The 13,000-nt window shown below is 37.5% G+C and overlaps 1 protein-coding gene across 1 annotated transcript; it reads right to left on the reverse strand.

The window, feature by feature from the left end:
* Positions 1 to 6,880: 6,880 nt before the first annotated feature.
* On the reverse strand, positions 6,881 to 12,826 carry LOC117386708 (zinc finger protein 37-like). Its single transcript, XM_055228852.1, has 4 exons — positions 12,610 to 12,826; positions 11,483 to 11,712; positions 10,615 to 10,887; positions 6,881 to 10,030 (listed from the first exon to the last, which is right to left on the reverse strand). The coding sequence occupies exons 2-4, from the start codon at positions 11,682 to 11,684 to the stop codon at positions 7,638 to 7,640; spliced, it is 2,868 nt and encodes a 955-aa protein (XP_055084827.1). The 5' UTR covers positions 11,685 to 11,712; positions 12,610 to 12,826; the 3' UTR covers positions 6,881 to 7,637.
* Between the last annotated feature and the right edge of the window lie 174 nt (positions 12,827 to 13,000).

Here is a 13,000-nt window from a genome sequence, read left to right on the forward strand (position 1 = left end):
AGAACAGCTCCACCTTTCTCCTGGATTAACAAAAAAACCATCGCCATTTTAAGAACACCGCTAAGGTGAAAGTAGCTATGGCAAAGCTATTGTTTTTCCTCATTCTGTTCGTGTTTTATATGTCTGTACTACAAGTTGACCAAACTGGTAAGTTACCTTAGTCTATTTTTATACAATTTAAATACTTCAAATACTTTAAATACTCAAATATGCAGATCATTCGCTCATAGGAGAAGTGCAGCAACTTAACCCGACTGTTGCGCAGTCAATAACCTCAGAAGAATCTTGACTAATTCACAACAGGGTATCATTTAAAACAACATAACAAACATATATTACACTCTACTAATCTCTTATATTAGTTAGAAGTTTCTTATGTGACCACATGACCTCGTGATGCACATCTAGAAAAACAGCTCAAACTACATTCCCTGAAAATGCCTCTCTAAACCATTATGATGCATTAAATAGTTTTCAAGCAAATGCATAAATGGTTTAAAATCACTTTTCTGCTTGAGTAACATTGATTATTGTGTAGATACAAATAATGATATGATATTTCAATAACCCTAACAGATTCTATTCAGGGGCGTGCCTACGTTAGGGGTGACTGGAACTGGGGCCATCTTTCAGAGGACCTAATGCAGTATTGGAGGTTTAAAATAAATTCACAATCATAACGATTTTATTCACATCAATCATGTACCAACCTGCAGGAAATACCGAATTGTTATTGTGAAGGGGCTCGCCTCTCCCCAGATCTGACCTGTAGCTTGGTTTGGTAGTGGTGTCACTGGCTTGTTCATGGAGAGCCATGTTTAATGCAATATTGTGGAACATTCCAGGAAAAGCAATCTCTATGCAAACAAGAAAGTGGGGGATCCTCTACACAGGACATGCCCTGTGTGTACACCCCCTGGTAAACATGTAGGGACAAAGAGATCATATGGAATTTGAAATCAAAATTTTACATGCAATTCCTTAAGTGTCTCCACGGTGCCACACCAGTAAAAAGTCTGGACATGTCTCTGATAAGGGATAGCAAAAGGCTAAGTTAAATCTGTCAACTGGACAAATCATTGTAGGAGTGAAGATGTTTTGCTGCTCGTCCAAGCCGTTTCTTCAGTTCTGGTCAGATGGGCTCACCGGTCTCTCCTATTATGGCTAACTTATACATGGAACAATTTGAACAGGAGGGACTGGCCTCATTTCCAGGTACTCCACTCAAACATTGGTATCGATATGTGGATGCCAACTGGACTAAAATCAAAATTCAAGATCTGGAGCCCTTTACTGCACATATTAATGCTGTGTATCCTAACATCAAGTTCACATGGGATGAGGCCAAGGAGAACAAATTGGCCTTCTTAGATTGTGCAGTAACAATAGGAGAGGACAGGCGACTCCAGATAGAAGTCTTCAGGAAGCCCACACACAGACCAATACCTGCTGTTTCACACCATCCACTGCAGCACAAACTCGGAGTTATCCGTACTCTACAACACAGAGCTCAAGTGGTGCCTACAAATACAGAGGGAAAAGTGAAGGAGGAGCAACATGTGGAGAAAGCCCTCTCTGCTTGTGGATAACCAAAATGGGCCTTCAGTAGATCCCAGTAGAGTTAAAAAACAGGACAACAGGGAATCTGAACCTAGAAGGAAAGGTGTTACTATTCCTTATAATAATAATAATAATGCCTTACACTTGTAATGCGCTTTACAGGCTTGTCAAAGCCTCTCAAAGTGCTACACTATAGTCATTATTCATTCATTTCCACACTTGGTGATGGTAAGCTACTACTGTAGCCACAGCTGCCCTGGGGAGACTGACAGAAGCAAGGCTGCCAATCTGTGCCATCAGCCCCTCTGACCACCACCTATCATTCACACACACACACACACCACTTTCATACTAGGCAATGTGGGTGAAGTGTCTTGCCTAAGGACACAACAACAGAACTTGGTCCAAGTGGGACTCAATCCTCCAACCTTCGGGTTGGGGGACCAACACTCTAACCACTGAGCCACTGTCGCCCCTTCCTTATACAGCAGGGGTGTCTGAAAAACCTTAGAGAATTTTCAGACAGTTTGAGATTCCTGCCTTTTTCAAACCCACAAACACTTTAAGACAAAAACTGGTTCACCAAAAGGACAAAACAAAGTAATGTGTCTGCTCCATTCAGTGTAGTGAAGAGTGCAGTGAGCATTACATTGGACAAACTAAACAGCTACTCTATAAGAGGATGTACCAACACCAGCGGGAGAGCTCCTCTGGACACCAGACCACCGTGCATGTCAATCTCAAAGCCACTAACCACTCCTTTGAAGACAGTGAAGTTCAGATTTTAGCCAGAGAAAAGGAATAGTTTGTGAGAAGAGTTAAAGAAGCTATGTTTGTTATGAAAGAGAATCCGTCCTTAAACAGGAATGGGGGCCTGAGACATAATCTCTCCCCCATCTACAACACCATCCCCAGAACAATGAAAACATTGAAAACATTGGGCTGAATAGGGTAGTTCCAGCTGAAAGTGGAGACAATAGATGTTTACAGTTTCAGTGTGGTTAGCCCCTCCCCTCAGATAGATTTAAGGCAGCAATCTGACCAGAACTGAAGAAGCGGCTTGGATGAGCAGCAAAATGTCTTCACTCGTACAACGATTTGTCCAGTTGACAGATATAACTTCGCCTTTTGCTATGGATCACAGATATCTCTTCTAAGGGAAGTAACATGTCGTGTATTTGTCTTGTGTATTTGTGTTTTACATACAAAGTTGTGGTCTCAGCGCTTGGGAAAAAGGTGATGTTACCTTGTTCGTCTAACACAACAATCACAGACAACATGGGAGTCTACTGGACGAAGACTGATGAACATCAATGCCGATACGCCCAACAATGCCCATACGTCCTGTTGCACAAAGATGGCCATTTAGACTCCATTAAACAGGATTCTCGGTTCAAGAACCGCGTAGAACTAGCTGACCCCAATCTTAAGAACAACAGCCTGTCACTCATCATCTCAAACGTGAGCGCCAGCGACAGTGGAGAGTACCAGTGTCGGCTGATCGATGGTTTAAATATGTTCGATGTAGAGCCAATCACAACCATCCAACTGAACATCACAGAGCCAGGTGAGACATTAGTTCTGTTTATTTCAAGTAAAAGTAAAACAAAACATGTAAGACAGAGACAACATAAAAACACTGTCCTAAAACCTTCAAATCACAAAATTAAGTAGCAGCCTGCTACTTAATTCTTCATGGAAGTTTTGCCTGGTATCACTGTACCAGGCATAGATTGGATTTTCCTCTGAATTACAGCTAGGGGTGGGGCATATCCAGTGCCATGTTTGTTTAGGCTCGTCCGAGATAAGATACACCTAATAAATAAATAAATAAATAAATATTTATATATAAGTGTATGTATGTATGTATATTTATATATAAGTGTATGTATGTATGTATATTTATATATAAGTGTATGTATGTATGTATATATATATATATATATATATATATATATATATATATATATATATATATATATATATATATATATATATATATATATATATATATATATATGTATATGTGTGGGGGTGGGGGTGTGTGTGTGTGTGTGTTGGGGGGGTGGGTGTGTGTGTATGTGTATATATATATATATGTATATATATATATATATACATATATATAATATATATATACATACATACATACACACACACATATAGGTTTTTAGGATGCTCACATTACTCAGAGTTCTTACACTTCTTTTTGGCAGTGATGGGGATGGACAGAACAGAAAATGCATTTGCAAACACATGTTAACATGTGTTAACATTTTCAAAATAAATAGTCTCTTTTTCATCTTGTTTTGCTAGCCTCATCAGTAACACGCATTTCCTTGCTAGTTATATATTACTGCTAGTTAAATACATTTTATTCCAATTCTTATTCTCCATCACAGACATGGGAGTCAACATGAACATCCAATCGAACATCACAGGTGAGACATCAGTTCTGTTTATGTTCAGATTTAAACAGAAAACAAGTAAAACAAAACATTTAAAAGAGACACAACATAAAAACCCTGTCCTAAAACAAAAATTAATATTAAAAGTTTGAAAGCTTGCTCAGGGATAATCAGCTACGTGATAACAACAGACCAAAAGCCCTATAATTTGAAACTTTATAAACCGCGAAGTTATTAAAAGATATCACAGAATCTTTCATTTTAAACGGCCTTGTTGGACTTAAAACAACCATGTTATGGATATTAGTTACCACGTAGCTGGTTAGCCTCTGCGATGCCTTTGAACTCTTAATATATGAATTTTTTGAAAAGTCTATGGGAAAAATGAATGGAAGATTCACTTCCAGAACATGAGCAGGCTGTCACTGTGCAGCTCCATTGCAGCTAGGGAGCGGGGCATATCCAGTGCCATGTTAGTTTTATTAGGTTCGTCCGAGATAGTCTTTTTTTCACATTGTTTTGTTTGTGTCATCAATAACATGCCTGACAAGGTTTTAGATGTCCTCCATGCATGTTTGAGTAATTTAGCGATCTCTCCCAGGCCCTATTCACTCTCATGGTTAGCTCAGCGCACTAGCCTATGTCACCCATGCTTCTGCACAACAATTCTCCATAAATATACAAAAACATGATACAAAACAGCATACAACTTTACAAAACTGATGCTATGTTCAGTAGTCTCATTAATGGGATGCACACTGATTGTGTTGTGATAGTGCTCTGAAGAAGGAGTGACTTAGCATGGAAAGCAGACATGAGGGAGACACATTATGGCACTGTCCCTCTCTTGAATTGCTGTTCCACTCATGGCCACTTGGGCTGCCATCTGCTTATCTCTAGATTGTTCACAGTATGGCATTAAATGTAACTATCTAACATTTATCTACAGTACAGGATTTTTTATTGCTTTAAAACATGGAGAAACTCATTGTGGGTTTGCCTCTCCACAGACCTGACCTGTAACTTGGCCCAATGCATCATCTGTTTGACTCTTAATGCTATACTGTGTAACATTCCAAGCAATACAATAATATCTCCATGGAGACAAGCAGGTGGGGGACTCTCCTCCAGAAAAGTGACATAATGCACTGATAAGGAGGAGTTGTAATTGTGTTTCAGAGACGTCAAAGGACTGGCTGAAACCTGTTGCGACGTACCTGAAGATGGTGGTGGCGGCGGTGGCGGCGGTGGCTTTCTTTTATAATTTTTTTTTTAGAACTTTAGCAACAATTTCAACAACCTAATACTGAAACTGAAACGCCTTGTGCTTATGAAAGCATAGAAGTATGAAAATATTCTAGAATGGGATGCCCTCATTTCAGAAGGACTGTGTAGGATTATTCACTCATTTTGCCAGTATTTTTTTAAGCTAGTGAAACCATGTTAACCATGTTTTGTTACAGAAAATTGTTGTTACCACCACAAATGGGAAAAATTCATTTGGACAGTTAAGAATTCTGTCCAGCCCTCCAGCTTAAAGGCCCTGTACACAAAACTTGTTCATGCAAGCTTTAAGCCATGTTATAATGCTGTTACCATTCACACATGTTTGAGTAACCCTGCATTATTAGTCTGTACATCTCCAACTCTCAAAATGCTCTGTTCCACCTTGTGATGTCATGAGGTGAACAGAGTGCTTTTTGTTTGAGAGAAGAACTCAGCCTAAATATGCAAGGTCTGTGTGTTAAACGTGCGAATGAAACAAAATACAACTTCAGGTATGTTTGTGACAAGGAAACAACACTATAACATAGTTCAAAAAATAGTGTAATATGGGCCCTTGAAAGATAAATTTGTCTAACCCAAATCATGAGGGTTAATAAATTGTAGCAACCTCAAGGATTTAGCATGAGCACGAGGTAGTAAAACAGGGTTTATTCTCCTTTTTTACAACCTGTGAGAACTATCACAAAAAATTACAATAAATATTAAAGTGAAATTCATACAATACATTTATTATCTTGAAAACGTGGCTGTGGCAGAGTGCTGATGGATAAGTGCGCATCTAATTAGGGTCGGGCATTCTACGATTCATATTTCAGTCTTTTTTCAAGTGTTAATGGTCCTGATGAATTTGGAATTTTGTTAAAATTCTATTCTTTAAAAATCCATTGTGTATTGTATGTTACAAAAAGCTGAAAAGGTCCTAAAAGCTCAAATTTCACATTGTCCCTTCTATAGCAAAAGTTTCAAGCCATTTCTCAACTCAAACTTGGCCTAAAATTTCAAACAAGTTATTTATATTTTATTCTCAATCCCCATTAGTTCTCAGCAATCACAAATCAACAATTCTTCCTAGGCTCCACACCTGATTTCAAAGCAAAAAATAATATGTTACATTGAGTCAACAATGTAAAAACTTTCAAAGCCAAATAGAAGTGAATATCATGGAGCCCAAAAGTTCTGAGACTGATCAAGGACCAAAGAAAGATCAACCTTTGTGCTATTGGTTCTCAGTATTGATGCTTACTTTTGTATTGTATTCAATTTTGATATTTGTTTTTGGTATTGATTAGAATCTGAGTATTTTTTAAATTGTGAGCCATTTCCAACCATCATTTTCAAATTATTATTTCAAATGTCTGAGAACTTTCAACAGTTTGTTTCATGTTGTGACTACTATTTGTAATATTGTGTTTTGTACTGATTTCTGACAATAAAACAACATACACAATGGACAACACTCATTACATTTTTTGTTCATTTATTTATCAACATGGATTAGATTCCAATAGATTTTTTTTTGTTTATTTACAACCTGCTACACTTCAGTTACATTACAGTGGCCCAGAGTCTTGAATTAAAAAAAAAAGTAAAAAAAAAAAAAAAAGTAAAAAAAAAAAAAAAAGCTCTCAGAGGCAAGGGTGGAGTGTTGGCATCACCCCACAACTAACAAAAACTAAACAAGCTAACAGCTTTATTTCCTGGTTCACGAAGGATAGACAGTTTTATCATTAGAGGCAGACAGCACACAGCACATACAATACAATGCAATACAATAGTAAGAAGTGAGTCCGTTCACAATAAGAATGCATAGTTTTCCAAGGTATTTTTCAGCGATAAAAACACTTGCAACTGACTAAATAGATGGATAAAAGTGGAACTAAACACTAAATCACCTTCTTGCCACTAAACTACTGATATGGTGTTAATAGTACCGTCTACTGTTCCTAGTCATTTTTGGCAATTTAAATGCAAACTAGGAACATTTGCAAAACTGTATAAAAATAGAGTGTCCTGGCTTCAATTTCAGGTATTTGGTGACATCACACACCTCTACCCTGATTACAGCCAGGTGTTTTTAATCACCTGTGGGCGGACTTTGAAGTGTGATTATCTATTTGACCAATCACACTGTTCCTTACACCTCCAGACCCCGCCTCTCCTCCCCCCTCACCTTTAGTCTGCCAGACACTTCCCAGTTTAGCAGCTCTATTTGAAATATGATTGAGGGCAGAGTTTAGGTGCTTAGTCCCACTTTAATTCCCATACTGTGGAGCATTTAAATTAAAGCAATAACATCACGGCGTACCCTCTTTCAGAAAACTTATACATATGCATCTATTAGTTTTCAGTAGTGTGTCGCAGAGACAATTTAGAAGCTCTCTCTCATTCACCTGTTTGTCCCTCTTGTGTATCCGCCGCTCTACCCTGTTTGTGGGCGGGACTATGGGCAGGGCTTTGGATCTGTTTGTGGTCAGGGTCATGGGCGGGGCTTTGGGCCTGTTTGTGGGCGAGTCTTTGGTTCCGGGGACCGAAGCAGTACAACTTTTTGTGTTGTTGGACATAAGCTTTCCGAGTGAAACCTTTTTGACAAACTGAACACTTGAATGGTTTGTCTCCTGTGTGCTTAAACATGTGTTGATTCAAATGCACTTTCTGACTAAACGTCGCCTCACACTCCGAACACTTATACTTCCGCTCTTTGTCGTGAATTCGCATGTGTTTACGAAGTGTATTTTTAAGCGAGAATTTATTCTTACAAATTGAACAGCTGAATGGCTGCTCCCGAGAGTGCGAAGCCATGTGTTCAGTTAAGATCGACTTTCGCCCGTACTTTTTCCCGCAAACCTCGCACTCAAAGGGACGCAAACCAGTATGCGAAACCATGTGTCTGCGGAGGTTACTACCACACGAAAAAGTCCGGGCGCAGACTAAACAGGTGTAAGGTTTGTGACCGGAGTGGGCTTTCATGTGATCATCCAGATTCAACTTGCGAGTGTATCTTTTTTTGCATACGGGGCACTCAAATTCTTTCTCCTCTAAATGCGTGGACATGTGGGCCTTCAGATTAAGTTTGCGTTTAAAAGTTGCTTCGCATTTAGAGCAAGAAAATGGCCGCTTTTCTTGATGGATGACCAAATGTTTAAGTAGATTTCCCTTCAGAGCAAAAGTAGTACCACATTCAAGGCATTCATGTTTATCTGTACTTTTTGGTGTTTTACTTTTTTTAGATGTGGAACTTATCATTTCTCTTGTTTCTGAAACTTTTCTATCATTTGAATTTTGCGAGGTCTTGTGAGGACTATCTATAACTATTTTTGATCTTAACTTCAAACTTCTTGTTCCTTGTTGGTCAGTTACTGGACCTGACTGTACAGTTTTGATTTTTGAATTACGATCTTCTTTACTTTTTCCTGAATCGCTGGGAATTTTGTAGTTGTAATTATTTTTATCAGAAGAACTTTCCAAATCTACTTTACCATGATTTTGTTTTGCTTTCCTAATGTTATTCTGTGCCCTACTACTCTGCTGCTTTTCCAATAACATATCACTATTCTTTTCTTGGTCTTTTTGTGAGACTTTTTTAGGACTTGAACGCATGCTTGGTGACTTAACTAACTCTGAACTTCTTGCAGGACCGCTCAAAGATTTTGTAAACATTCTTGTGTTGGTCGATTTCTGCAAATTTTGGACAGAATTTTGTTGGCTCTCATCACTCCTCAGGGTTTCACACAATTTCTGTTTCTCTAAATTCTCCTTTAAAATGCTTTGTGGACTCAGTGCTGGTTTTCTGATGCTAGATTTCATCATCTGCACTCCATTTTGCGCACTTATATTAGTAATTTTCAACGGTACAAGCCTTACAGTAGGCAGCTTTTTGACCATATTTTGTGTCAGCCAAAGTACTTCATCTTGTACGTTTGTGTTTTCTTCATCCGATAACTTATTTTGTTGTGTTTCTGGATCTAAACTTGTACTGTCCTGATTTTGCTCATTTATAGACTGTCCCTTGTCCATAGAATTTGAATATTGTACATTTAAAATGGATTTCTTCTTGTTAAGGGTTTCTTGCTCCTTTGGGTCAGACATTGCATTGTCTATTGCATCTCCAAAATAGTTGTCTAAACTTGTGCTAACCACTTTTGCTGACTCGATAGTTTCATCCTGCGTTTCAGAAGATTTTTTTTTGCACTTTGGCACCATTTCTTGGTCTACATCTGTCACTGTTCTTTTTAAACCTTTTTGTGAATGCTCTCCCTCTTTCTTTCTCTCTTGGTCAATCGATATCTGTGTATCATCAGAACTACCATTGCTTTTAGAATCCACATTATTTCGGCTTTTTAAATCTTCCTCATTTATAGACAACCCTCCCTCTGCATAATTTGAATTTTGTGTGTCAAATTTTCCAGCATTTTCATTTGGTCCTTCTTTCTCTATTTCGACCAAAGTTGAATTGTCTATTCCATTTCCCAGATGATTTTTTAAACCTGAGCTTACCAGAGTTTCTTCTTGCATTTCTTTACAGGTCTGTCTGCAGTTTGGCTCCATCTCCTGATCTGTCACTGTTCTTTTTTGTGCATTTTCCTCCTCCTGTCTCTCCTGTTCACAAACATTCTGAAGCAATTTCTTTGCACTGTCAGAATATCCTTGGACGTCCTCATTGCTTTTTTCTTCCATGTTTTCAAACTCTCCTGGTTTGATGCTTTCTTCTTGATTTGAAGTTTGAGTGTTTTCATTGTTGCATCTTGTGTTGGTTACAGTGGTTTCTGTGGTTAAAGCTGAAGAAAAAATGTAAATAAAATAAAAATAAGTGGATTAAAAAATATTCTAGATTATGAAAAATACTCTAGATTATGTTTTTGAAGTGAATTTAAAGATATTATGTTCTATTGTGGCTTTTAAACTTTTCTGGGGGGGTTTCACAATATGACATCAACTTCATTTCTACAAGCAGGTGACCCTAACAGGCCAAGTTGCAGGCTTATTTTGAGCAATAAAAATTAATGTAATCAAATAAATGTGAGATAGACATGTTCAATGCCATACTGCGGAACATTTTGGACCGAGCAGTAATATCTCTATGGAGTAGATGAGCAGACCCGACCCGCTACCAGAAAAGCTACACAGTAACTTTGGACAATTTTGTGTATAACAATAAAATGTAAAATAAATGAAATAATGATTAAGGTTCTCAAAGTGTTTTCTGCTGCTCAAGAAGAAACAACTCAAGTACACAGAATTACTCAAACAAAATACTACTCCAAATATGTTTTGACAGCAAAAAAATAAATATAACATTTTGAATAATATCCTTCAAATAATTTTATCAAAATTTGCCAACAGTTCTTAAATGACCTTTTACCTTGTTCAGTTAACTCTTCTTTTTGATGTAGGTCCAGCTGTCTGCAGATCGGGCACTCCTCGTCGCTGTCCTCAGACTTGGTTTTGTGGTTGGGGGTTAGATTCTCGTGGTCTTGCTCATGGGGGTGGCGTTGGGTAGTTGTAGGTGGTGGTGGGTCTTTCTTTAAGCCTGAGGCAGGGGCCCTGAGCTGGGGTTGGGTCTCAGAGATGCTCCATAGATCTGGTTCTTCCACTTTGATGTTAGTCTCAATGAACATCTCATTTTGTTCCTTTTCTGAAGAATAAATAATGAAGAGCAAATTTGTGGGGATCAGAATGTCAATGTTAATGGGATCAAACTAAATCAAGACTTAAATAGGGCAAAGACACTTTTGCATCTTTCATTAAGTACATCTGTAACCACAGCTGCTCTAGGGTAGGGTTGCCAATCTATAACACATGCCCCAAATATGAAATTAAAGGTGCACTATGTAACTTTTCTGGTAAGTGGTATCCCACAGACTCATTTCCATTTCTGTGTTTTATGGCTCAAATATTTCTTGAAAAACATACATTAAGCAAGGTTGCCTCTACCTAGATGACCTGGCCTGTAAATTGCCATACTATGGAGTATTCTATCATGGAGACAAGCAGCTGGTGTGCCCTCCTCCAGAAAGGTTACATAATGCACCATTAAAAATATGATTGACCAATATTTTCAAACCACACAAAAAATTTGTTGAAACATGTCAAATCTAAAGCTTAATTTAGCAGGCAAATGTGTCTAAAATTTAAAATTTTAAAATAATAACAAAAATAATAACAAAAATATTCCAAATTAGGCCTTTCTAATTTTAGTTTAGTTTGTTAGTTTAGTATGGACTTCTTACCTGCTTCCCTGGACTGTCCTGTAGTCTCAGTCCGCAGCAGCAGCAACCTCTCCCCCCTAAGCCTCTTGCTCTCCTCCTCTCTGCACTGTTTTAGCTGGGACTCGTACTGGTCGACTGTGCTCTGAATCAGCTCCAGGACCTCCTGCAAGACCCCCATGAGCCTTTGCTCTACAGCTGCTCTTAGGGTCTCTCCTCCGGACATCTTCACCAGCACAGTCTCCTCCTCAGCTCTGGGGAAAAAAACAAAATGGTGAGAAAAAAGTCCAAATGAAAACTTTCTATCAAGCTTAAAGTAATAGTAATTTGTTTTATCTAATGGCAACTTTCAAGACACCCAAGAACACGTATATTAGTAGCACAATGCTGATTTTGGTAATTAATATTCCTGTGCTTTTACTGACAAAAACTAAAATAAAGCTATATGAAAAGTATTTGATGTAAATTATTAAAACTAAAGATATGAAAGAATAAAATAGTAAAAAAAAAATATCGAGGGTATAATTTAATTCTTACTCAAAGAATCCCTTACCAGATCAGACTAATTCAATGAGTAGGAAAATGTTTAAATGATTTTGTACATTAATTAGGTTAAAAAACAACACTGATTTTTTATTTTATTTTATTTTTTTATAAAACTGAAAAATCAAAACATTATAATAATAAAGTAATAAACCCCAGTCAGAGATGATACTGGCCTGTTTGTTCATGTCTTATATGTTCAGTCCACCTTTAAACCTTGTTTGTACCAGGTTAATAGGCTACCTGGGTCTGACCTAGTTTATACCTGTCCGATTAGGTTCATTATTATCATATTGTTTATACCTGATTTAAGATGATTTAAGATGTGCTTTAGTAATGGTTCTGAAGTCCTAACTCAGTCCTATTCAAGTCCTGGTTTAGAACTCACTTAGTCCCATTTAAGACCTTGTTTAGACCTAATGTCATAGCTAAAAGGTTACAGAGTTTTTACTGTTTAAATCTGTTTTAGTAGTCCTGGTTTGGGTCTGGCATAGATCAGATTTAGTTAGATTTAGTTCTTGTTATTTCCTTGTCTTAAATGTGGTTTCATACTGGTTTTAGACACTTAAAGCTAAATTAAAGATATTATAAGTGAGCTGAAAACTTACTTCCTGGTTTTATTTCCGTCGACTAATTCCTAAAACAAACTTCGTCGAAAAGTTGCTCAAAAGTTCACGTTATTTGTTTCCACGGCTCTGTTTTTCCTTCTGATCACTTCAACAAAAGAAAAGAGCATTTAATACAACAAGACACGGCTGATAAAACCATTCACCGTAAATAATAAGATAAAGGTTAGAGCGATTGACAGAATGACGCTGCCTCCCCTGCTGCGCGACGGTGACGAACACGTTATATTTAAATGAATACTTATTAACATTTAGCAAATATGTATCTGCATTTGAGCAATATTTTCTAGTGCAAATTATTATTGTACATTTGTGAACTAGGAAAATCTGTGTAGCTTAATGAAAACCAAAAATAAATAAATAAAAAAAAAAA

This window comes from Periophthalmus magnuspinnatus, chromosome 18 (assembly GCF_009829125.3).
Source record: "Periophthalmus magnuspinnatus isolate fPerMag1 chromosome 18, fPerMag1.2.pri, whole genome shotgun sequence".
NCBI lineage: Eukaryota > Metazoa > Chordata > Actinopteri > Gobiiformes > Gobiidae > Periophthalmus > Periophthalmus magnuspinnatus.

Excerpts from the sequence above, each read along its gene's own strand:
- LOC117386708 (XM_055228852.1), bottom strand. The coding sequence starts at position 11,684 with ATGTCCGGAGGAGAGACCCTAAGAGCAGCTGTAGAGCAAAGGCTCATG. Across the intron at positions 10,888-11,482 it reads AGGACAGTCCAGGGAAGCAG|AAAAGGAACAAAATGAGATG; the intron begins GTAAGAAGTCCA and ends TTTATTCTTCAG. Across the intron at positions 10,031-10,614 it reads AGAAGAGTTAACTGAACAAG|CTTTAACCACAGAAACCACT; the intron begins GTAAAAGGTCAT and ends TTTTTTCTTCAG.